Source organism: Carettochelys insculpta, chromosome 8 (assembly GCF_033958435.1).
Source record: "Carettochelys insculpta isolate YL-2023 chromosome 8, ASM3395843v1, whole genome shotgun sequence".
Taxonomy (NCBI): Eukaryota; Metazoa; Chordata; order Testudines; family Carettochelyidae; genus Carettochelys; species Carettochelys insculpta.
Genome location: NC_134144.1, coordinates 55,231,461 through 55,254,574, shown reverse-complemented (window position 1 = coordinate 55,254,574; position 23,114 = coordinate 55,231,461). Strand labels below are relative to the sequence as shown.

The window sequence follows — 23,114 nt, the reverse complement described above, 5'->3', positions numbered from 1 at the left end:
GAAGACAGGATTAGAATTCAAAATGATCTTGAGAAACTTGAGACATAATCTGAAATAAATAGGGTGCTATTCAATATGGACAAATGAAAAATACTCTGCTTAGAAGGGAATGATCAACTGCACAAATACAAAATTTGATAGAACTGCCTAAGAAGTATTAAAGAAAATGATCTTGGTTTATAATGGATCAATTATGTAATATTATCGCAAAATATATAATTCTTGTTTGTGTAAGCAGAATATTTTAAGCAAGACATGAGAAGAAATTTTTCCGCTGTGCTCAGCACTGATGAGTCCTGGGGAGATAAACCAAAATCACTAAAGGTCTAGACAAAATGATCTATGAGAAACAATTGGTAAAACTGAGTTAGTTTAGATTAGAGAAGGGAAGACTGAGTAGGGCATGTAACAGTCTTCAAATGAGTAAAAGATTGTTATAGAGTGATAAATTGTTCTTCTTAACCACTGAAAACAGGATGAGAACCAATGGCTTAAATTACAGAAAAGGAGATTTAAGTTAAACGTTACAGAAAAAAATTCTGAACTGGAAGGGTAGTTAAGTACAGGAATAAATTACCTGGATAAATTGTGGAATCTCTATCACTTGAAGTGTTTCTTAAGAACAGATTGGAAAACAACCTGTCAGGGATGATGTAGATAATATTTAGTCCTGCCTCAGTGCAGGGGACTGCACTAGATGATTTATCGGGGTCTCTTCCATTCTTACATTTCTATGACACAATTTAGCCATTTTGATTATGAATAAGAACTAATGGAGAATTGTTGATTCTTCAAACTTCAGGCAGATACGTAAGATTTTGATTTGGTATAATTCAACTTTGGTTGCTTTAGAGAGACTATCCAAAAAGTTTAACCAAATATACAATTCCAAATATCAATAATTTTTATTTGTTTTACTTACGTATCTCTGTGACCCATCATATTCACACCTCTCTATTTTTCCCAGGCTGCCGTCTGAAAAGTAGAGTTTCTCTGCACTGTGATCAATGGTAAGTCCATTTGGTGTGAGGATATCAGTACTGATAATAACCTGTGCATTCTTCCCAGAAAGGGTAGATCTCATGATGCTTGGGTGCTGCTCATTCCAGTTAGTCCAAAACATTAAACTGTAATAATATCAAAATAATAATAAAAGCTATAAGCTAAACTTGTATTTATTTTTGTTCATATGTTAGTTCTAGTTACAAATTAAGAATCTGAAAAGCATGTGTCTTCAAAGACAGTTACATTTATAGATTATATGGTATTTCCAATTAATTTATAATAAAGATAATTTGTTGCAGTTCCATTTCAGTGAGTGACCTGTGATTTTCGAGATAATATTTTAAATAGTGCAGCTTTCTGCAAATTATGAGATTCAGTTTCCAACAATGGAAAACAACTATGACAGTCAATAACTTACAAATTACAGAAGACACTTGACTGTCATACAAGCATGGATTTTCTTTTGTCTTCCTACAAATCTTTTCAGATTTTATCAATTTTGTCACCTCTTTTGTTTTCTGAAACAGGGTAAAAGCCATCTACAAAAAAGGCCCTCCTTAGGTCATGTATGCCCTGAAGTGAGGCTGTGAGAAAGATTCTACAAGAAGAGTAGATACAGACATGTATTTCATCCAAAGTACATACCTCTCAATTTGCACAAAATTACTTCAGAGTCTTTGCCATCAGTGAAGCTCAATTTCATATATGTATACTTCAAAGACAGGCAATGCAAAGACTTCTAGTGATTTTTGAGAATTCTACTGACACAAGTCTAAATTTAGGCACCTATTTGTCCTTTGATTTCAACATTTCTATGAGGCCATACAGAAGTAAAACAGAAACTGAAATTTTATTCTAAGACTGTAAAATAATTGTTTCCAGACTTTACTTAAAGCAATTTGAAGTGTATACTGCAGAAGCAACCAACTCAATGAAGAATCATTATCCTCTTGGTTCCAACTTAAATATTTCCAACATAAATATTTCTTCCTTTTTTTTCTTATTTTTTGAAACATCACCCAGAAGGGTTTTGAGGAATCACAGTATAACATATTTGAGCATCATCTTTTATTTTAAAAGATTATTTGGATTAAATGGTACATGCCAGGATTTGTGGCTTCCAAAATAAAGTCATGAAGTTTGGTTCCTAAATCTACATTGCACCTGCCTGGTCTTTAGAATTGCTGAATATTTCCTTTTTCACTGAAATGAATGGGAAATGCTTGTTTTGCATCAATTTTAAGAATTCAAAAGGCAGTAATATAGATGCCGTACATACTTCTGGCATTCATCAAGAGCTAATACATGCGGATGATCATCTTCGGACATTGTTATTACTGCTTCCCTGTTGAAAGCCCCTGGTCGTTTCGGGTCAACTGTATGCCTTGTGATAGATGATGTAGTAGAGCTGGTCCAATAGAGAGTATCCCAAGCTCTGTGATAGGCAAGTCCTTCCACAGAACCTACATCTAATAAAGTTAATTACAAAGAAAATAAATTAATTCTTGCTAGCAAAAAAGGGGGATTCTTTTCAAAATAGATACTTGATGAATAGTACCATTTCTCAGACATTATAGCTTGTCACTTTTTTTATTTCCAGGTCACACACTGAGGTCAAGAAAACAACAAAGCAGTCCAGTAGCACTTTAAAGACTAACAAAATAATTTATTAGGTGATGAGCTTTCGTGGGACAGACCCACTTCTTCAGATCATAGTCATACCAGAACGGACTTAATATTTAAGGTACAGAGAACCAAAGATAGTAATCAAGGTTGACAAATCAGAAAAATATTATCAAGGTGAGCAAGAAAGATTCAATGTTGCACATTAGGTCACACACTATGTTTGTGGATGAGCTCGGCTTGAAATTCAAATCTCTCCCATCCCAGAATATTTTAAAGCTTCCTATCATTCAGATACAAACAGCTAGTATGGTAAGGGGCAGGAGGTGATGGAACTGCAATAATATATCGGGGAAGGGAAATAAATAGTAAATTTCTTTAACTTTGCACCTAACTCATAAAAGGGGGGAGGGATAGCTCTAGTGGTTTGAGCATTGGCCTGCTAAGCCCAGGGTTATGAGCTCAATCTTGGAGAAGGCCACTTAGGGAGTGGGGCAAATAGATGTCAGGGATGGTGCTTGGTCCTCCCAAGAAGGCAAGGGGCTGGACAAGATGATGTCCCAAGGTCCCTTCCAGCTGTAGGAAATGTAGATCTCCTATTTAAAAAAAAAACATGATTGACAGGACACCTTAGGTAAGTCCCATCCTTTTCCCATTGTTTATTTATTACCTGATTTTAGATTTACATTTTACTGCTAAGTATACTTATTATTAAACAATATCTGTGTGTACTGTAGTAGACAATATCCTATTTCATTCATTTATTTATATACACATATGTAATAAAGTCTTGATGTACTAAGTCCTCGGCTTGATCTACACTAGACCTTTCAGTCAACTGCAGATAGGCAATTCTACCTACGGCAATTGCATAGCTGGAATCGATGTACCTGCAGTTGACTGTAAGGTCTGTCTTCACTGAGGGAGGTTGACAGGCGCATTTTTTCCATTAACCTCCCTCACTCTTCACAAGAGCAGGAGTACAGGGGGTAGATTGCAGATCCCAGAGAGATCAATTTAATGTGTCTTTACCCAGCATGCAAAATCAGGCTAACAACCCCTTTCACCTGGTAAGTGCAGACATACCCTTAATATGTTTTATGTTCTATATTCACCCAACTATGTTGAGGCAGAAATATACTTAGATTCTTATGGTCATTATTATGTTCTTAGTCCTGAAGTAAATGTTGTGATGTAGTATAGTAAAAGAATGTAATGATCAGCTCTTTTGAAATTCTGTTTGTCTATCCATGTTATGCGTGTGAGAGGAAGGGACACGTAGGAGATAAGTATGATGGCCATCACTGGACTGGATGTTAGAGGGAGGTCCCAACAGATAACATAAAAGCCCTACAGATCACTGAATATTATACAAGGGTAGACTGGCAACCCAATACGCAGAGGGAAGAGACACAAAACCAGTTTAGCATGGCAAAACAAAATGATAAAGAACAAGAACAACATGAGATAAGAAACATCCATCAGGAAAACTTGCTGACCCAGATAAAGAAGAAACATTATAAAAGGAGGACTCTTTCTTATAGGGGCCAGGTTTTCTCCCGCCACTGAAGACTGGTGCCTTGGTCTGGACCATTTATTCTCTTGTACTTAGCCTGCTTCCCCACCAGGTTTATGCGAGCAACAGACTGGTAACTATAAACATCTATAAACAGCAGATGGCAGGACAGGTGTGTGTGTCTGTCTAGGTAAGCATATTCAAGCTGTTTTTCTATTGTATTCTTAACAAACTCAGTGTATTGTCTTTTCTCCCGTAAAGATCATGTGTGCCTCTTAAAAGCATAACATTATGTTCTGCACTTAGATATCTATTTGCCTTGCATGGATCAGAGGGTGGTTTTTTTTGTTTTTTTGGTTTTTTTTCCAGTTACAACCGTTTTCATATCTGAAAATGTTTACAAAGTTTTCTGTGTCAAAATACATCTTTGTAATAGGACGTTGTACTGTGCTTTTTCATCCTACATAGAAAATATGAGAAAGGAACAAAAGCAAATGAACTTAATAGCCAGCTAAGCAATACCGTTAATGTTGTCAAGAGAAGATAAATTGCAGACTACCAATTCCAATAAATAAAAGTGACACTGGCAGAAACTGGAGTAATTATTTCTTACCATTGTGTTCCCAATCACTAAGGCAACACAGATGATAATCTGATTGCTTTATCTGTTTAGTGTTTAACACAAAAAACCCCCAGTTTTATTCAGAAAGTTAGATGCAACATATTGCACTTCTAAATTCTTCTCCGATGCCTAATTTTATAATTTGCAGTATTTATTATCTTGATTATTATTATTTGCAGTTGGCACTATGGAGGGTATTATTTTCATCCTACAAGTAATATATAGATAAAAGAAGTTCAACAAAGTTCATTGCCCAACTATACCAAGAGAAGATCAGGAGACACTTGATATGGATTTAATCAGACTGCAGCTTTATTTTTAGATGGCTGGGCCTATCTGGCAGATTAAAGTATTTAGTGTAGGTAAGTCCATATTTATTCCTCTATTATCCATGGAGTTTCCATTAGCTCCCCCTCTTTTTCCATCCAGGTTCCTTCAGCAAACCTTTTGTCTGGAGATTACTGTCCCCTGAAACTCCCCCTGAATCATTGGAGAGATAAGGTGGGCAATAAGAATGGGGAGCTGGCTTCCTGACTGTGCAACCACAGGAGCCCCACCTCCCATGAGACACAGATATCAAATCCTAGTGAGTACATTACTGGAAGAGAGAAAATTAGCAAAACAAATTTTATCCTTTCCAATATATTGAAAATTTTCTGAGCTACAGAAATGAATGGAAGACACCCCTTTTCAGAAGCCATTTACAACCTTTGGTTTGTGAACATGAATTTTACCTGTAATCATGGAGTTTGTGAATTAGAACTAAAGTAACAGAAATGCAATCTTTATTTTCCTCCCCTGGTGTTTGTTGCAGTTTCATCTCCTCCATTTGTTTGACTCTGAGTGACTGGAAACTTTAAATAAATCTGGGATGAAGGAGGTAATTTCTTGGAGTACAGCACACAAAAAAAATTGTGTTTAATACACAGTAGTGGAACACTGGAGACTTAAACACCCAGCCTAGTTCCACAATAATTTCCTAATGTGGCCTCAGAAACATATTTAATCTCTCTGGATCTCAATCTGTAAAGTGGGAATAAATAATATATTTTATTTCATTCCTTATTCTGTCTTGTTTAACAGATTGCATGTCTCCACAGTGCCTAGCCCAAAGCCCAGTAAGGCTTTTTGTCTCAGTTAAACACTCCAGCCACATCTACATGGTGCATTAGCACAAAGCTTCTGCCAGCACAGTGCTATGCTAATGACAGTTCACGAAATTGCAAATGAATGGCCATTTACAAACCCGTGCAGGTAATTAGCATATCCACATGAGATTTTGTTGTCGGCAGGGGGAAGGGGTGCCAACAGTACAGAGGCTGTGTGGATGCTTGCAACAGTGCTGTGCTAACAGGCCATGTACACATGGCCTCTAGGTGCTACCACAGAAAAGAATAAATAAATTTCTCCAACAGAAAAAAAAAAAGTTCTCAAACAAATGGCTTTACTTCTCTATGGGTGTGTCTACACTATTAACTAACTTCAAAGTTAACTTCAAAATTAGGCCCTACTTCAAAGTAGCCAGCAGAGAGTCTACACACATCTTCCCAACTTCAAAGTCCTTATTCCATTTCTGGGAATGGAGTGGTGAACTACTTCAAAGCTGAACTTCAAAGTAGAATCTGTGTAGACACTCAACTTCAAAGTTGCTTACTTCAAAGTTGTACTTTGAAATAAGCAACGTCGAAGTTATTTTTGTAGTGTAGACACAGCCTAAATGTTTATCCCTATTAGCAGTGTTTAGTACCATTACACAAACATGGAATCTAGCTGTAACAGATGAAGTTGCACTTGATGATATAAAGATATAGATTCCAGAGAGATTCCACAAGTTACACTTGAAAGTTCTCATATTAGGAGACAGATCTTTCTATCTGCTAATATTCCTAAACTGGTTACTTGATCTTCCCCATTCATACAGGAATGTACTAGTGGTTCCCAGTGCAATGGGCATAGTTACAGTAACCTTATGCACAGGTTATCCACAGCTCATGGAACTGATTGTTAAAGATGTAGGTCACCAGTACCAACTATAAAAAGCCCAAAGGCTTCACTACTTCATTATAGAAACCAATCCTGAAGCCAGGTGCCCTCAGGAATGTGGCCTGGGCACAAATGTAGCCTGAAGCAACCTTTGTGTTCTGCCCTACCCTCAAAAAATCTCTACAGACATTTCTGCTGCAACTTCAGATAGGATCCTATGAATTCTGACCTAAAAATATATAATTCAGTACAAATATGTATCAAATAAACAATATCCTAGTGTTAGAATTAAGACTCCTGGAAAGCCATGCTATGGTATCCTCCATGGAAACATGAAATCTGTTTTAACATAAGACAAAATCTTGACATGAAAAAATCTTATAATATTTATAAAGGATATGATCTAAATGGTAAAGAATCAAAGAGACAGCAATAAGAATATTTCATCTAAAAGAGGGTAGATTTCATACATTTTTAACAAAAGAAACATCCATATAAGACACTACAAAGATACTATTACTAGGGGGATTTTGAACAAAAAGATGAATGTATGTAGGGGAAAAATATAAAAACTAATCTTATCAACAGAATTTCCTTTTAATATATCCTGAAATCAAACAGCCTCCAGTGATGTGCTTTCAGCTGACGAATTTTTGGGAAGTGCCCACTAAAAGCAATTATCTTGAGAGAATAAGCTTTCCTGAGAAAATATCACACACTAGGCAGCCAAAAATTAAGCAGACTACATGTTCAGGTTACAAGTGTGCAAGCGAAAATTATATTTACAAAGTACTGCAAAGAGAGTTAATGAAGTAATTATATTTTGCTTCCCTCAGTAATAATCAAACATTCACAAAAAGAGGAATCTGATGTGTTTGACTTAAATAGAAACTATTTGTGGAAAAAAAATGATTGTCTCAGCTACAGATCAATAGTAGACATATCCGGTGAATCTTGTAATTCATACAGACCATGGTCTATTGATACCTGAGTAATCTCATTGTTTGTCACCAGTCACTTTTGATTCATCAAATTTTTACACATGTAATGGAATGGCCTTTCTTGACAATCTTAAAGCACGCACACCTTTAAACAGTTCAGTACACCTAGGCTGTGTCTACACTTAGAAAAAATTTTGAAATGGCCATACTAATAGCCAAATCGAAGAATACTAATGAGGTGCTGAAATGAATATTCAGCTCCTCATTAGTATGACACCAGCTGCAGCACTTTGAAAGTGACACATTTCACTCATGTATGGCTCATCTACATGGGAGGCCTTTTCGAAAGGACCTTGCAAACATAAATATCCCCTTATTCCTGTCAACTGACAGGAGACAAATAATGTGATTACTCAAGTATATCTACACCATGGTCGGTATGAATTACAAGATTCACCAGATATGTCCACTATTGATCTGTAGCTGAGACAATCTTTTCTTTTTTCCATAAATAGTTTCGATTTAAGTCAGCCAATAGGAATAAGGGGATTTTGATATTTGTAGGGTCCTTTCGAAAAGGACCCCCTTGTAGACAGGCTGCGCATGAGCAAAACGCGGTACTTTCAAAGTTCCGCAGCTGGTAGCATGCTAATGAGGCGCTGAATATTCATTTCAGTGCCTCATTAGTATCCTCCATTTTGGCCATTAGCATGGCCATTTTGAAGTTTTGGCCAAGTGTGGCCACAGCCTAAGCGCAATCCTGCAGATGATGTGCTTTTAAGACAGTTGTGTGACATCTGCACTATTGATAAAATATTAATGATACAAAATGCAGCATATTAACTTTTTATTTGATAAGTCATCAGTGTTAAGTGAATGAATAAACATTAAGTATTAAATTACAACTGAGTAAATTGTACTTCTGGTGGTCTCATTTTCTTTCAAGTCACATTATTCTTTTATCTTTTGGATATGATAGTAGCTCAAAATTCAAGTAAGTCGGTATTATAGTGTTGGCCCTGATCTGGAGTGAATTTCTTGATAAACTTGTATTGCCAGCATCACATGAGAAGACAAGTTGTCTTTAGATCAGACGTGTTCCAAACCATTTAATGTTTGCATGTTAAAACTAGAACATTTAACTCCAGTTTGAAATTAACAGGAGAACTGACATTTCAGTGATTAGCTGTCCTGAAACACTAATGAATTTGTGCTATATTAATTTGCCATATACATTTTGAGGATTATCGCTTAGCAATACCATATTTTCTGATTCAAGTTGTGTTATTTCACTCATTTTGAAATGTGTGAAAAAATATCTAGTTGGTCCATTGAACACTGTAATTCCAGGACTCAAACCCAAGATCTTCCAATAGGAAGAAAATCAGGCATTTGTTTTTTCCTATCATTTTCATATGTTCAAATTACCTGATACTGTTTTGAGTTACAACAGAGAGGTAGCTGTGTTACTCTGTATTCTAATAAAGCAAACCCGCAGTCATGTAGCACTTTAAAGACTAAGAAAAAAATATTTTGTTCGTCTTTCAAATGCTAAATGACTGCTGGTTTGTTTTGTTTTGAGTTGGTAAATCATACAGAAACTGGAAATGAAAAGAAATGCATTTGTTTCCCTGACACGTTGAATTAAAACATTGATGGGATTAGATGCCTACAGCACTGGTTAAATTTATTCTATCCATGAAGCACCAGTTTATGATTTTTCAAATGAATAGTACACTTTAAAGAAGGGAACATTAATACAATATGATATTAATATACAAATCCTCACATTATTCACCTGCCACTGACATTCTGAATTAAATCAGTAATGGGGTGTATAACTGATTAAATATCCACACAACAGAAAGCAACAGCTTATGATTTACAAAGGCAATGGTAGAGTGATCACATCATTACGTTGCCAAACGCCATCTATCACTTTTACTGAATTTAACGAAGATAGATTACATTCCATAGATGAGATTCAGCCCATAAATATTGTCATTCTGATCCTCATCTGACTTCCCTAGTGAACAGACAAGCGGCAAATCAATTATTGAAGAACACATATTAGAGATCCCTTGTTACTCAGCATACTCACTGCATGGGGGAGGAGAGAAAATATTACTGAAATTATCTAACTAATCTAAGATTTGGTAATGCTTCTCACTACTTCTGAGCAAAATACATTTCTAGCTCATCTCATTTGCTATTTAAAATGGTGCAGGGAGATTAAATTTGAAACATTACCAATTTTTGTACTCTAACTAGGACAGGATCAGATCAACATTTTTGTATTCATTCCACCTTCTAAGCCACCTCAATTTGTTCAATCACATAGCAAGTTGTAAGACATGAAACTACAACGTTCAGCTATATAATGTAAAATATTGCTTTGAGAATACTCAAAGAGAATAAATGTCATAACAATGGTGCACAAACAACACATACCAAAATTTATGAAGACATTTTAATATTATCTACCATAAGGCACCTGCTCCAGTCCTTATTTACTGTACTTTCTCATTTGGCTTTAACAATTTATTTCTGGAAACAGTATGTCAATTGCTTGATTAGCCCAATCACAGGAGACCAGACTGTTTTCTGATTATACAAGCAGATGATCTTAGTTTAATAGATAACAGGTGGTCACTTTTGATATTTGAGGTGAAGATTATGTCTCAAAAGCAATAGAACATCTGAGAGAGAGATTAACATTGCATACATATTATTATTTCACAATCAGAACTTTAATTCTTTGCCCTTCAATTGTACTCCTCAGCCATGTCTACATGAGAGGCTTGGCCCAGCAAAAATGGGCTTTTGCCAGAAAAAACTGTGTAGCATCTACACGGCAAATGCACCTTGTCGACAGTTTGTCAACAAAACCTGGTACATCCTCTGCCAGCATTATACTGCTCCCTGTTCTGGTATAATACCTCTCTTGACAGTGCTGTGTCACCAAAACAGCCATGTAGATGCTCTGGGGCCCTTTTGTTGACAGACAGGTCTTCCAGTCAGCCATTCTGTCAAGTGAGGGCCGTGCAGTCTGGCTGCGCTCTATCGACAGAGCAGGTTGCTCTTATGCTCTGCTTTTATGCGTAGATGTAATCTGTCAAGAGAAATTTTGACAGGAAATTCCTTCTGACATTGACTTCTGTTGACAGAGGCTTTTTGTGTAGATGTGACATTCCAGTATCAGGCAAGAAGTCATTCTTGGCAGAAAGTGAAATTCTTAAGTGATAACAATAAATTGTAATAAAAGAATGAATGGGTAATATTGATTTTTAAATTAAAGGCTGATTTGATTACTTAATTTCTTCTGTCTTCACAGCTGCAAAATAGGGCCATCTTATTCAGAATTTTTTTAAATTAAAGTGTCTCAAACTTGGCAAAAGCAAATTTAATAAGCATGAACTAGCTATAACAATTTCTTTTGCCTAAGAAAAAAATCAGGTAAACATGATATAATGAGGACTAAGTTTGTGCATGTGATTTGTAAAGCTGCACAATACGCTATCATGCCATTAGAACTCCTTCAAATTTAAGTAATAAACTTTCTGATCATACATAATAAAAATAACATTCAGGGTTCTGCATAGCAACAATAAACTTATTGTTAGCAGAAGCATTACATGTTTCTTTAAGGAGTAAATCATTCTAAGACCCCACGGAGCAACTTGTTCACAAATTCTCTATACTTTGTTCAGTGTATTTGTCTTTAACTTAAATATATAAACGCTGATGTGACAAAGTCTTTTTTTGTCATGTGGCAAAAAGGAAAGTTAAAGAACAATTGCCAGTTCACCTATCTTTATTCCTATAAAGCTGATGTTTCAACCATAAAGTATTTTATTGGTCAAATTATGCTTCTAAAGAGACAGTGAACGTACTACACCATAGTGAGTTGCACCTTCATAAGGCATGTTACCAACAGAGCCATGGGGAGAGCCTGGGTAAGAGAGGTTGCTCTTTCTATACCTTTATTCCCTATGATTCTCATTCCTGGTGTGTAAAAGATGTTAGGTCAACTAACACTACCAGCAGTGTTGAGTAAATTCTACCTAAACATGGCTTCTTCTTCAGGTGTGCTGAAGGGGAAGGGCAAAATTTTAATTTACTTAAGGCATCTAGCTACTGAATACTTTGATTTTTCTCCTCCTCTACTTTGGCATTTCACAGTATGAAAAAGTATTGGAGGGGTAGTCGTGTTAGTCTGGATCTGTAACAGCAACAAAGGGTTCTGTGGCACCTTATAGACTAACAGAAAAGTTTTGAGCATGAGCTTTTGTGAGCACAGACTCACTTCATCAGATGCTGGAAAAGTATGAAAAAGGTATTTTAAAAAGGATGGGTTTCTTTTAGGTAGATTTCTGCTGCCATGTATGTATATGACCTCTGCTTCTTTTAGATTTCTTGTGAGCTATGTAAGGGAAAGCAGAGTTGATTTTAGAGGGATAAAATACCCCTTCACTTCATGTAATGCCTCACACTGACATTTCATGTAAAATGCTATAACGATCAGAGGAGCAGTAATGACCATTCCAAAGTCAACCTAAAGAGAAATTGAGCATAGACCCCATAGAAGAATGGCACCAAGTATGGTCTTCTAAGAACTTCCAGGAGTAGAATCATTTTTATTAATGGTTGCAATGACGGAAACATTTTTGCAGTTTTAAGAGCTAGGAATATAATGTCTTGAATACAAATGTCATATGATACAAAACCTGCTTCCATGGAGAGTTTTATAGTTTTGGTTTGCTTGGGAAGGATATCAGCCAGGGGATCTATGTGAACTACTGTGGCTCAGGCAAAACATGTTGATGTGGACAAAGCCTGGAGACAAATGGTAGCAAATGTAGATTCATAATTCTTCCAGAAGGCCGATTACACTCTTCAAATCCATTACCTTTAATTAGGAGGAATACTTCACCTGTTGGTATGGGTGTGTCCTTGATCTGTGGAGCTACAAAAGATTCCACATTAGAGAAGCTGATGTAAGCCTGATGGTTTTTAGGACTCAATAAAACCTTGGTAGCAACCTAGGTAATCTGTGAAGTTTGTTGTAGTAGCCTTATTAGGATTTAATCATTTTGTTCAAAGAAAAGAGAATGGTTCTTTTGGGAAAGAAGGGGCACATTTCTTTGTGGATTTCCTGATCTGACCCTCTCCCTCTTCTCATTAAATTTAGAAACCCGCTGTAATAAGTCCCCCCTTTTTTTCTTCTGTGCACAGGGTGTGGAAAGATCATCCACCAGTTATTTTGAAATCACAACCTTTTGATTTGATTTGTCTCCTTATTCAATCTCAACTCTGCCTATCACAAAGAGCTAATGGGAACCAATGAAAGAATGCAGTACAAGGTTTCAGAAAGAATTTAAAAACCAAGGAGCAAGAAAAATAACATTTTGTGCCAGTTGGAACCTGCTGAGCATCTTTCATATGGCAAAGTGATGTGATTCTAAAAGTTATCAAATACTGAGTCCCACTGAGCATCAGGAATATCACAGGCCAACAGCTTAAGACACTTCCAAGTTCCACTTTTTATTGCCAGACATATTAAGAACTTTTCAGAATTCCAAGGAGTCACTGTCAAAACTGAATTTTGCCCACATGGCATTTCAGACAAAGAGTTGGCAAAGCAGCATAATTTAGAATTGAAATGCTTACCTTTTTTTCAAAAAAAGAGAACATCTGTTCATAAGCATTTTTGAAAAGGCTATGTTAAGTAGAATATATATGTATGTACGCACACACATACAACTAAATATGCAGACTGTGATACTTACAACTACATGAAGAAGCACTCCATACTTTGCAATTTGGGAAACATCAATTTTTTTTAAGAAAAAGTAATATTAAAGCATTTTCTAACAGTTTTTCTTCAGCTGCCTCATTACTTCAATATAAAACATGGAAATATGAATGTTGCAAAGTATCATGAAATGTTCCTCTCAACTTTATATTTAGTCCTTGTGGTTAGCTTTGCAAATTTTCTGTACATTTTTATTTTCTTTCAAAAATACCTTTACGACTTCCCAAACAATCATTTATTTTCATATCATTTTTGAAGTAGCGCCATACATATGGAATACAAAAAATAAAAACATGTTTCTGGAAAACACAGGGTGTCCACAGCACATTGGATGAGTAACCCACCTTTATGGAAAAACCTGCAGGAACCAACCTCAGCAGGAAATCTCCATCAAGATTCAGCTTTTACAGTTTTCACTTGTTTTTCCATCAGTTACAATGTTCAATTTTCTGAGGAATGAGCACAGGCTGGCAGCCATGAAAACAAATAGATTTTGACCTGCCACCTCACACATGCATAGATTCTGGACATAGGAAATGGAGGCATCTAAGACCCTTGTATACAGGAGCATGACAAGCTATATATGAAGGGCTCTCCCTTCATGATGGTTCTGAGAGCTACAGTCCAGTCATATAGCAGCTATAAACAAGTTAACATTCCTATGTTAATACAGTTGGCTGTTAAGTCACACACTCATCATTATCAGTAATGGCATCAATAAACAAAATATGTGATACTTTTAGTATGTGATAACAATTTTACTTTTTGGGTAACACCACAGAGATGCAGTACATTGTATACTTTACTACTAAAGTGCATTTACTGGATCCAAAATATATGTTTGCTACTACCAGTTATCAAACAAATTAGACAAAAAATACCCACGTTTTAAACTGTTTATTTAAGCAAGTGGAAAGTTCTTTCTTTTTTTTTTTGTTAAAGAAAGCTCATAGCTTAAGATAACCTATAAACTGTATCCAATGTATTAGTTCATAATGTGATGCCAAGCTGTTCTCTCAACACCGTTTCTTCCCCTTCCTCAAAATGTCTTTCTAAGCTTCACTCCACACCTTCCCCCATTATCTTCTCCTTTGTCTTTTTCACCTTCCATTCTTTTACTTTCCATTGAGCTCATCCCCTCCTAGGAAATCCTATGCCCAAAAGGCACTTGACCTAATATGGCATTTACTATATGCCTTGTTTCTGTATTTTTCATGATTCCAGAATACTCTCAGCATTGTATCAATTCTTTGCACTTGGTTCTGCTTTCTCTGTACTGCTTATTGATCACCAAATTGTCTATAGACAATTTTTAAAGACATTATTAATAACATGTTTAAAGATGTTATTAATAACAAGATCCTGCAAGAAATCTTGGGCTGAAAAGCCAGTTTAGGTTTCACAGAATTAAAAAAAAAAAAGCTCAATATTTGTCAGAGTATTTTTTACATTAGTAATCTCCTTTTGATTATTCAGGAGTATTATAGTCACTTATAGTCACATCTTTAAGACATCAATTAACACACTTTTATTCAGAGGCTGGATTTGTTTTATGATAGGGAATGGTGAATGACCTTTTTTTTTTTTTTTTAATTCATGTTTTATGTCAGGCAGAATTTGAAGAAAAACTGGAATTCAGTTAAATATGGAACAAAAACCACATTTAAGAATATTTTATTATTTAAATAAAGGTATCTTGAGTGTACTAAATACATAATGGAGAAAATGATTAGTTTAACAAAACATTATTTATATTTAAAATTAATTGACGTTGTGAAATAAGGATGTTATATCTGTAAATAGTGAATTGAACTGATTATTTTTGTTATTATGTCCTTCAGATTTTAGAATTATGTCGTTCTTGCCAACCTCATTTTTATTAACAGACTAGGAGAGCAAAAAAGCAGCTTTCCTACTCTTTCATCTCCCAAAAAATGTTTCAGTTTTGAATTAACTATCATTGAACTGAACGTGTTAAATAAACTGAAATTAACACAATATTCTGTCTGCACCTGCAAAAGAAACTGCCTCATCATTTTTTTTTTAATTTAGAAGTAGCAGTTGTGTGGTGTAGTGTAATAGGTAGGATAGTTATTTTGAAATAACAGCTATTGTTTAAAAATAACTTTGCTGTGTAGACCAATCCTCAGTTAAGAAAGTTATGAAACAAGGAGACACAGTGTCACAGAAACTCTTCACAGTCTTCTCAAAATGATAATGTGAAGGATGTATTGGAAGGGTGGGATCAACCTCAAAGGAAAGTATTTAAATGATCTCATATTCATTGACAATGTAGTGCTGACTGCCAAAAATACTATCAAAACTACAGAAAATGCTACAAAATTTCAAAACTAAAAGCAGCCAAGTCAGACTAAAAAATTACTGCTCCAAAACAAAATTTATGCAGTCTGATACCTTGCCAAAAGCCCAAATAACAATCAAGGGAAAACAAATAGAAGAAATTGAGCAATATGTCTATTTGGGCCAAGAAATTAACAGGCACTGTGGTCAGAAAAGTGAATTTCCACAAAGAAAGTAAACAGTTTGTTGGACATTCTATTCTATCAAGGATGTCCTCCAAGGGGATAAAAACTCAGCAAGGCAACACACAGAAAAAGAGACTAACGCTTTTAAAAATTGGATTTCAGCAAACTCTGGTGCCAGGTGCTCAATCATTGACTTCCACTAATTTAGAGTTTGACTTTAAATAAAATTGCCAAGAAATATACTGCTTCAATATTACATTTTTGTTTAATTAAGATTATCTTAACCTTAGTAAATTAAGAACTTAACACAGGTTATCTTAATTTGAAATGCCTATTTAAAAAGAAAATGTATTTTATTTAAATAAAAAACTGGTTTAAATTTAAAAAATATATGATTTTTATTCATTCTGCTTTTTGAGTGCTGACATTTCCAAGAACTTCTTTAAATCAGTAATAAGACCAGAATGTACCTCCTACACTTGCATAGTTCCTAAGAATATAATGTGCTATAACCACGTTTTGAGCAGCAGGGTTTTTGAGTAGATATTTGTTCCCAAACTGAAGGGTTGTGGCACCAATCTGGAAATCTATTTATCTAGGTTTGTATAGGAGTCATGATGATGCAAGGACTTAGGCAACAGAGGTCACTGCTAAATTCATCTGAATGACTTCCTCTCCTTGATTTGTTCTGGCTAAGAAATCGTATTCTCATGTTGTACTTCTTTGACTTCAACTGGCCTCATTGCCTGTATCCTTTTCAGGCTTCTCCAGATCTGAAGAAGTGGGTCTGTCCTATGAAAGCTCATCACCTAATAAATGATATTGCTAGTCTTTAAGGTGCTTTGGGACTGCTGTTTTTCTTTTCTGAAGATACAGACTAACACAACTACCTCTCAGTGTATTCTTTTCAGACTACAGAATTATAAATCAAGTTATTAGATGACTCAATTCTTATCTTGTCTCTCAATTTCTCTCTGGAATACTAAGAGAAGTGGGAAATTTGTCTGGACATCAAGCCATGCACAAAAACATGCATGAAATGGAACATAAATATAATCCACCAGTTGAAGTAAAACCTGCAGGGTATCCATAAAAAGCAACCAAGGAAAGAACTGCTAACAAACAAATAATTGCATCCACCATCCACATAATAGCATCCACTCGTCTTAGTGCTATTCATGCAAAATATGCATGCTGAAAGTGTTTATGGTTTCAGATGACACCTCATATTTCTTCTTGAGAAATTAGCCCACTTTTTCAGGTAAGCAATTCTGCTGACCACAATTTATCTTCAGAAGTCACACGATTCTGTATTTGAAACATACACACTTAAGAACCTTATGGCCATACAACAGGCATGACATCTGTAAAGTAGTGAGTGGTCAGCCAGGGAGGCTTGTAATTGCATGCTATATTTTCCAAATCTGGGCAGTTCTCACATTCACCCCTTCATGACCAGCATTCTACGGAAGAGGAGAGGAAGGTGGTCAGGCAAGGCATCCTGCAATAGCAGCTGAAGCTGTTAGCCTTGTTGAAAGAGCATGACCAGTGCCTTTTTTGTGAAAAAAAAAAAAAAAGAGGTGCCCATACTCAGCTGGCTCCCTGACCCACCAACCCCAGCCAATCCCATGACTTGGCTGCTGAGGTGCCGGTACTCAGTACCGGCAAGTACCGGTACAATAAAAGCACTGAGCCTGACAAACTTCAGCAGTATATGGGAATGATAACCCAGACAAAGCAACATGGCAGCCTACAGTTGCAGCTGGGGACAATAGCCTGATACATGCCTAGCATTTTTGGTGTAACAATTGCTCTGGGACCCGGTCTGTCAAGGGGACCGGAGCTCCAGCCACCACCACTGAAGTGCTGCTCTACCACTCCATGCGGCTGCGGAGGACCCAGCACTGTGGTCCCAGCAGTGCTAAGGATGTCTGCCCTTGTGCTCGCCCATTCCACCCTTAACCCCATCCATCCATGGGTGTGGATCTGGGCTCCCCTACCACTTTGCTCTGTTGGCTCCACTGGGTGATTGAGGCAGGAATTTGATTCACTGTATCAAACAAGTACTAGACCTTCTCCCCAAAGGAAGAAAAATCCCTTTCCTTTTTCTTTCCCCATTGGATATTTGGATTTATACTCCTGCTCTATGCGCAAATATTTACAGACAATTTTTATGGATCACAGTTCAAGAATGTCTGCTCCAGTTCAATATAAATTTCCCTGAATAATATTTGACTACTTGCTTATTCCCTGCTCATAAAAATTCTTCACCAGTTCTACTAGTCCCTCCAAACCTCAGCTTCCTATCTACAAACTAGGGACAATACATGATAGCCTCACAAAGTTGTCTTGAGACCAAATCTATCAATATCTGCGAGAGAACACACATTAGCCTAGGGAGCAAGTACTTAATATATGCAAAATAGGATATTATAATTATATTTACCAGGCTGCAATATACTGTGGAGTTACTTTAGCTTGAGCAGCAGAATGAATAGAAGATAAAAGCTGCTGACTCCCCTAAACACAAATCAAGAAGCCCAAGTTCTAAAAATACAGAATTTGAGAACCAATAGACTTGTAAGAAGACAGATTCTGACAGCAATTCTAAAAGTTGCAACTGAAATCTCAAAATGCTACTTTAGGAAACATTCCAGTCTTTCCATCAACTTCCATGGAAGTAGTAAAAGGGCTTCAGGTTCCAGAGATCCTAAATAACTGTATGCTTTCCCTGCAAGAAAATTATTCCTGAGTTCCCTCTGCACCAGTGATGTTGCAGGATTGGATCTTTCCTGACATGCTCAAAAAGAGATCTGTGGAGAGGCAATGAAGGACTGGTAAAGACAACCAAAAGAATTTAGGCAGGCAGCATTGAACCATGACAGAAATGCAGTTTCACGAGAGGAGGTTCTGTCTGTATCTGCATAATAAATATATGACTGGATAGTCTGTTCTTGTCATGGGTCAGGCAGAAGACAAGTCAGCAGGCAATGAAAAGAAACCAGGATCAAAGGGACACAAAACAATTGCTGTTCAACAACCTGGGTATAAATTCACAACACTTCAGTACTGTCCATACTAATATTCCACATGGATTCCACTGATGTGCACTGCAAATTTACTAGTGTGCCCTGACATACTAACATACACGATGGAATCTCCACTACACAGCAGTGGGCCCGCACAGACAAGAGTGTCACATGGGAGTGCTGAAGGTTTACATCCCAGTTAGCCACCCACTAAAGCTACGTCTACACGTGTATGCTACATCGAAATAGCTTATTTCAATGTAGCGAAATTGAAATAAGCTATTTCAATGAATAGCGTCTACACGTCCTCCAGGGCTGGCAACGTCGATGTTCAACGTTGACGTTGGGCAGCACCACATTGAAGTAGGTGCTGCAGGGGAGCGTCTACACGCCAAAGCGTCCCACATCAAAATAAGAGTGCCAAGAACAGCTGCAGACAGGGTCACAGGGCGGACTAGCACTTCCCAGGCAACAGCTAGCCGCTCCCTTAAAGGGCCCCTCCCAGACACACTTGCACTAAACAGCACAAGATCCACAGAGCCAACAACTGGTTGCAGACCCTGTGCATGCAGCATGGATCCCCAGCTGCAGCAGCAGCAGCCAGAAGCCCTGGGCTAAGGGCTGCTGCACATGGTGACCATAGAGCCCCACAGGTGCTGGAGAGAGCGTCTCTCAACCTCTCAGCTGATGGCCACCATGGCGGACCCCACTATTTCGATGTTGTGGGACGCAGATACTCTACACGTGCCCTACTTCGACATTCAACGTTGAAGTAGGGCACTATTCCCATCTCCTGTTGGAGATAGCGACTTCGATGTCTCGCTGCCTTATGTCAATTTCAACTTCGAAATAGCGCTTGCCACATGTAGACGTGGCGGGCACTATTTCGAAGTTGGCACGGCTACTTCGAAGTAGCCGGCACGTGTAGACGTAGCTTAAGTGTTTTAGTAAACATGTACTGAGAGAGTAGGGAATGTGAGCTCTGTATGGTATAATCTTCCTTAGATGAATGTACATAGCCACAAACAGACAATTCAGTCTGGAGTTTAAAAGTTCCCTACAACATCCACTGGCTTCCCATATATCAAATAAAGTGAAGAACCCAGCCCTTATCTTCACAATGCTCAGTGGTCATTTAAAGATCCCCTTAAATTCCAAGATGAGGACTGGCGTTGACAATTTCACTTCTCTGGCATATATGATTCGATTATAATATGACCACAAAACACATTCTTACTACCACTGTCCTAAGCTGGCACACTTTGAATATGATGTTAGACATTGAACTGTAACCTGGACTACATTTGGTAAGAATTCTTTGCAACCACAAAGTTCACCATCTCTACCATAAATCTGCTCTTAGAACTGTACTCATGTTTGTATGCAGACTGCTCTTTTAACCAATCAACTGTTTTATTTTAATACATTTTAGTTTAGTTAATAAGAACTGGATATAAGCATGTATTTAGAGTAAAATCCGAAATATTAATTAATCTGGGAGATAATGGCTACGTCTACAGGTGAAGCCAACATCGAAGTAGCTTATTTCAATGTAGCAACATCGAAATAGGCTATTTCGATGAATAACGTCTACACGTCCTCCAGGGCTGGCAACGTCGATGTTCAACTTCGACGTTGCGCGGCACCACATCGAAATAGGCGCTGCGAGGGTACGTCTACACGCCAAAGTAGCACACATCGAAATAAGGGTGCCAGGCACAGCTGCAGACAGGGTCACAGGGCGGACTCAACAGCAAGCCGCTCCCTTAAAGGGCCCCTCCCAGACACAGTTGCACTAAACAACACAAGATACACAGAGCCGACAACTGGTTGCAGACCCTGTGCCTGCAGCATGGACCCCCAGCTGCCGCAGCAGCAGCCAGAAGCCCTGGGCTAAGGGCTGCTGCCCACGGTGACCATAGAGCCCCGCAGGGGCTGGAGAGAGAGCATCTCTCAATCCCCCAGCTGATGGCCGCCATGGAGGACCCGGCAATTTCGACGTTGCGGGACGCGGATCGTCTACACGGTCCCTACTTCGACGTTGAACGTCGAAGTAGGGCGCTATTCCGATCCCCTCATGAGGTTAGCGACTTCGACGTCTCGCCGCCTAACGTCGAAGTTAACTTCGAAATAGCGCCCGGCGCGTGTAGCCGCGACGGGCGCTATTTCGAAGTTAGTGCCGCTACTTCGAAGTAGCGTGCACGTGTAGACACAGCTAATGTGTCCAATCCTTTGTGATCAACAGAACTTTATTTAGTGTGGGTGTCTCAGTAGAAGCCTAAAGCTGGGTAGCTTTAAGGGAACTGTATTGCTGGCTTTAGGATAAACTTGAGGTTAAACCTAAAGTATCTTAGAAGCTGTTTTCTGCTGGCTTGGTAAAGCTAAGTATCGAAATTACCACCACCTTGGGAGAGTCCCATTCTTTGCAGTTCACCCTAGCTGAGTGACCTTAGCTGGCAGCCTTGAACCTGGTCACATGGCACATTAGAGCTTTCTATTAACATAGGTAGAGAGAGATTTTTCTGGTCTGAGAACTGTGGAATGAACACCTAAAGGAACTAAAACTTTCACAGACTTCACCATCATCTGCTCCAACTGGAAGGCACATTTCTTTGTCTAACCTTCTCTAACATTTACTATAGCATCCAAAAGTACCCAAGCTAAAACAAAACACTGTGCTGCACATTCAACCACCACCTGGGAAAAGAAGAGGGGGAACCCTCCCCCCCCCACACATGCATATAAGATATTAGTCACTTTTAGTAATTCACTAAGAGGCTACAGCAAGGGGCTCCTTGGGTGACATATAATGGAGTCTGAGGAAGTTAAAGTCTCCTTAGATATCTACTAATGCTCCTGGATACCAGAGTTCCTCTAGGCAGCTGGGGCTTGGACTGACTTCGGTTGCTTAGGCAAGCCAGCTAAGGTGGCTCAGACAGATGCACAGAACAGCTTGAATGAGCTAGCTAGGGCTCCGCTGCTATGATGGGGTCTTGGGGCTCCTTTGGCACTGTCAGGCAAGAGTAGGGGGGTGGAACCTCAGGCAGAAGTGGGTTGGCTTCCTGAAAGTGGGACAATTTCTACTGACAGACAATTCAGAGCATAGATTACCCTTTGTTAGATTATATGTCTGGGATACTGCAACAGAGAAAAAGAGAAAAAAATATCACAGCAGAAAGAATACGGGGTCTGAAAAGTGGGGAGAAGGAAAATTAACCCTATCCAATTGCTATTTAAAACAAAATTCCTACTGAACCAATAACAATGCCACCGAGCCAAAGCCAAAAATGAAAGTTTCGCACCATACTGTCCAACCCTGACCTCATTCCATAAACACCCAAGACCATAAAATGTACGTGCAAAAAAACTTATACACATAGCTTACCTCATGGAACCAAAACGCAAGAAATGGGGTCGGGCAAGGGAAAGAATGGGTTTTGGCTGCTCCTATATGGTGGAGATGGAACCTTGTCTTGTCGGGGATCTTCCCCAGTTCTAAATCCGTTTTTAGTGAACTGGAAATGTTAGGTAATGGGTTGCTTTTACACTGTAAATCTACTTTCAGTGAGCTGGAAATGTGTTCGATAATGGGTTGTTTATAAGTTGCAAATCTGTTCAGTGAGCTGAAAATGTGTCAGATAATGGGTTGTTTATGAATTCTAAATCAATATTCAGTGAGTTGAAACTGGGTTAGATAATGGCTTGTGTAGGGGTTGTAAATCTGTTTTCAGTGAACTGGAAACATGTTGGATAATAGGTTGTTTCTGAATAGTAAATCTGTTTTCAGTGAGATGAAAAAAGTTAGATAATGGGTTGCTTGTGAGTTGTAAATCTGTTTTCAGTGAACTGGAAACCTGTTTATTAAAGGCCTCTTTATATGTTGTAAGTGTTTTCAGTGAACAAAATATGTTTGCTGATGCACTAGTTTTGAGTGGCAGATCTGATATCAGTGAGGTACAAACAACAGCTAAAGGAATGTTTATGATTAGTAAATATGAAATCAGTGAACTAGAAATGTGACTTAATAGAATCTTGCAAATCGTCCATTCTATTCTCACCTTTCAGGCTAAATACTGAATAATGCATAATGAGCT

At 37.8% G+C, this 23,114-nt stretch overlaps 1 protein-coding gene across 1 annotated transcript in view; it reads right to left on the bottom strand.

Moving 5' to 3' along the window:
* Positions 1-23,114, bottom strand: part of LRP1B (LDL receptor related protein 1B) — a 1,349,009-nt gene that overhangs the window by 340,850 nt on the left and 985,045 nt on the right. Inside the window, exons 42-43 of the mRNA XM_075000767.1 lie at positions 2,285-2,474; positions 923-1,127 (exon numbers count right to left, since the gene is read on the bottom strand). Coding sequence (XP_074856868.1) covers positions 923-1,127; positions 2,285-2,474 — 395 coding nt within the window. The remainder of the gene's footprint in view (positions 1-922; positions 1,128-2,284; positions 2,475-23,114) is intronic.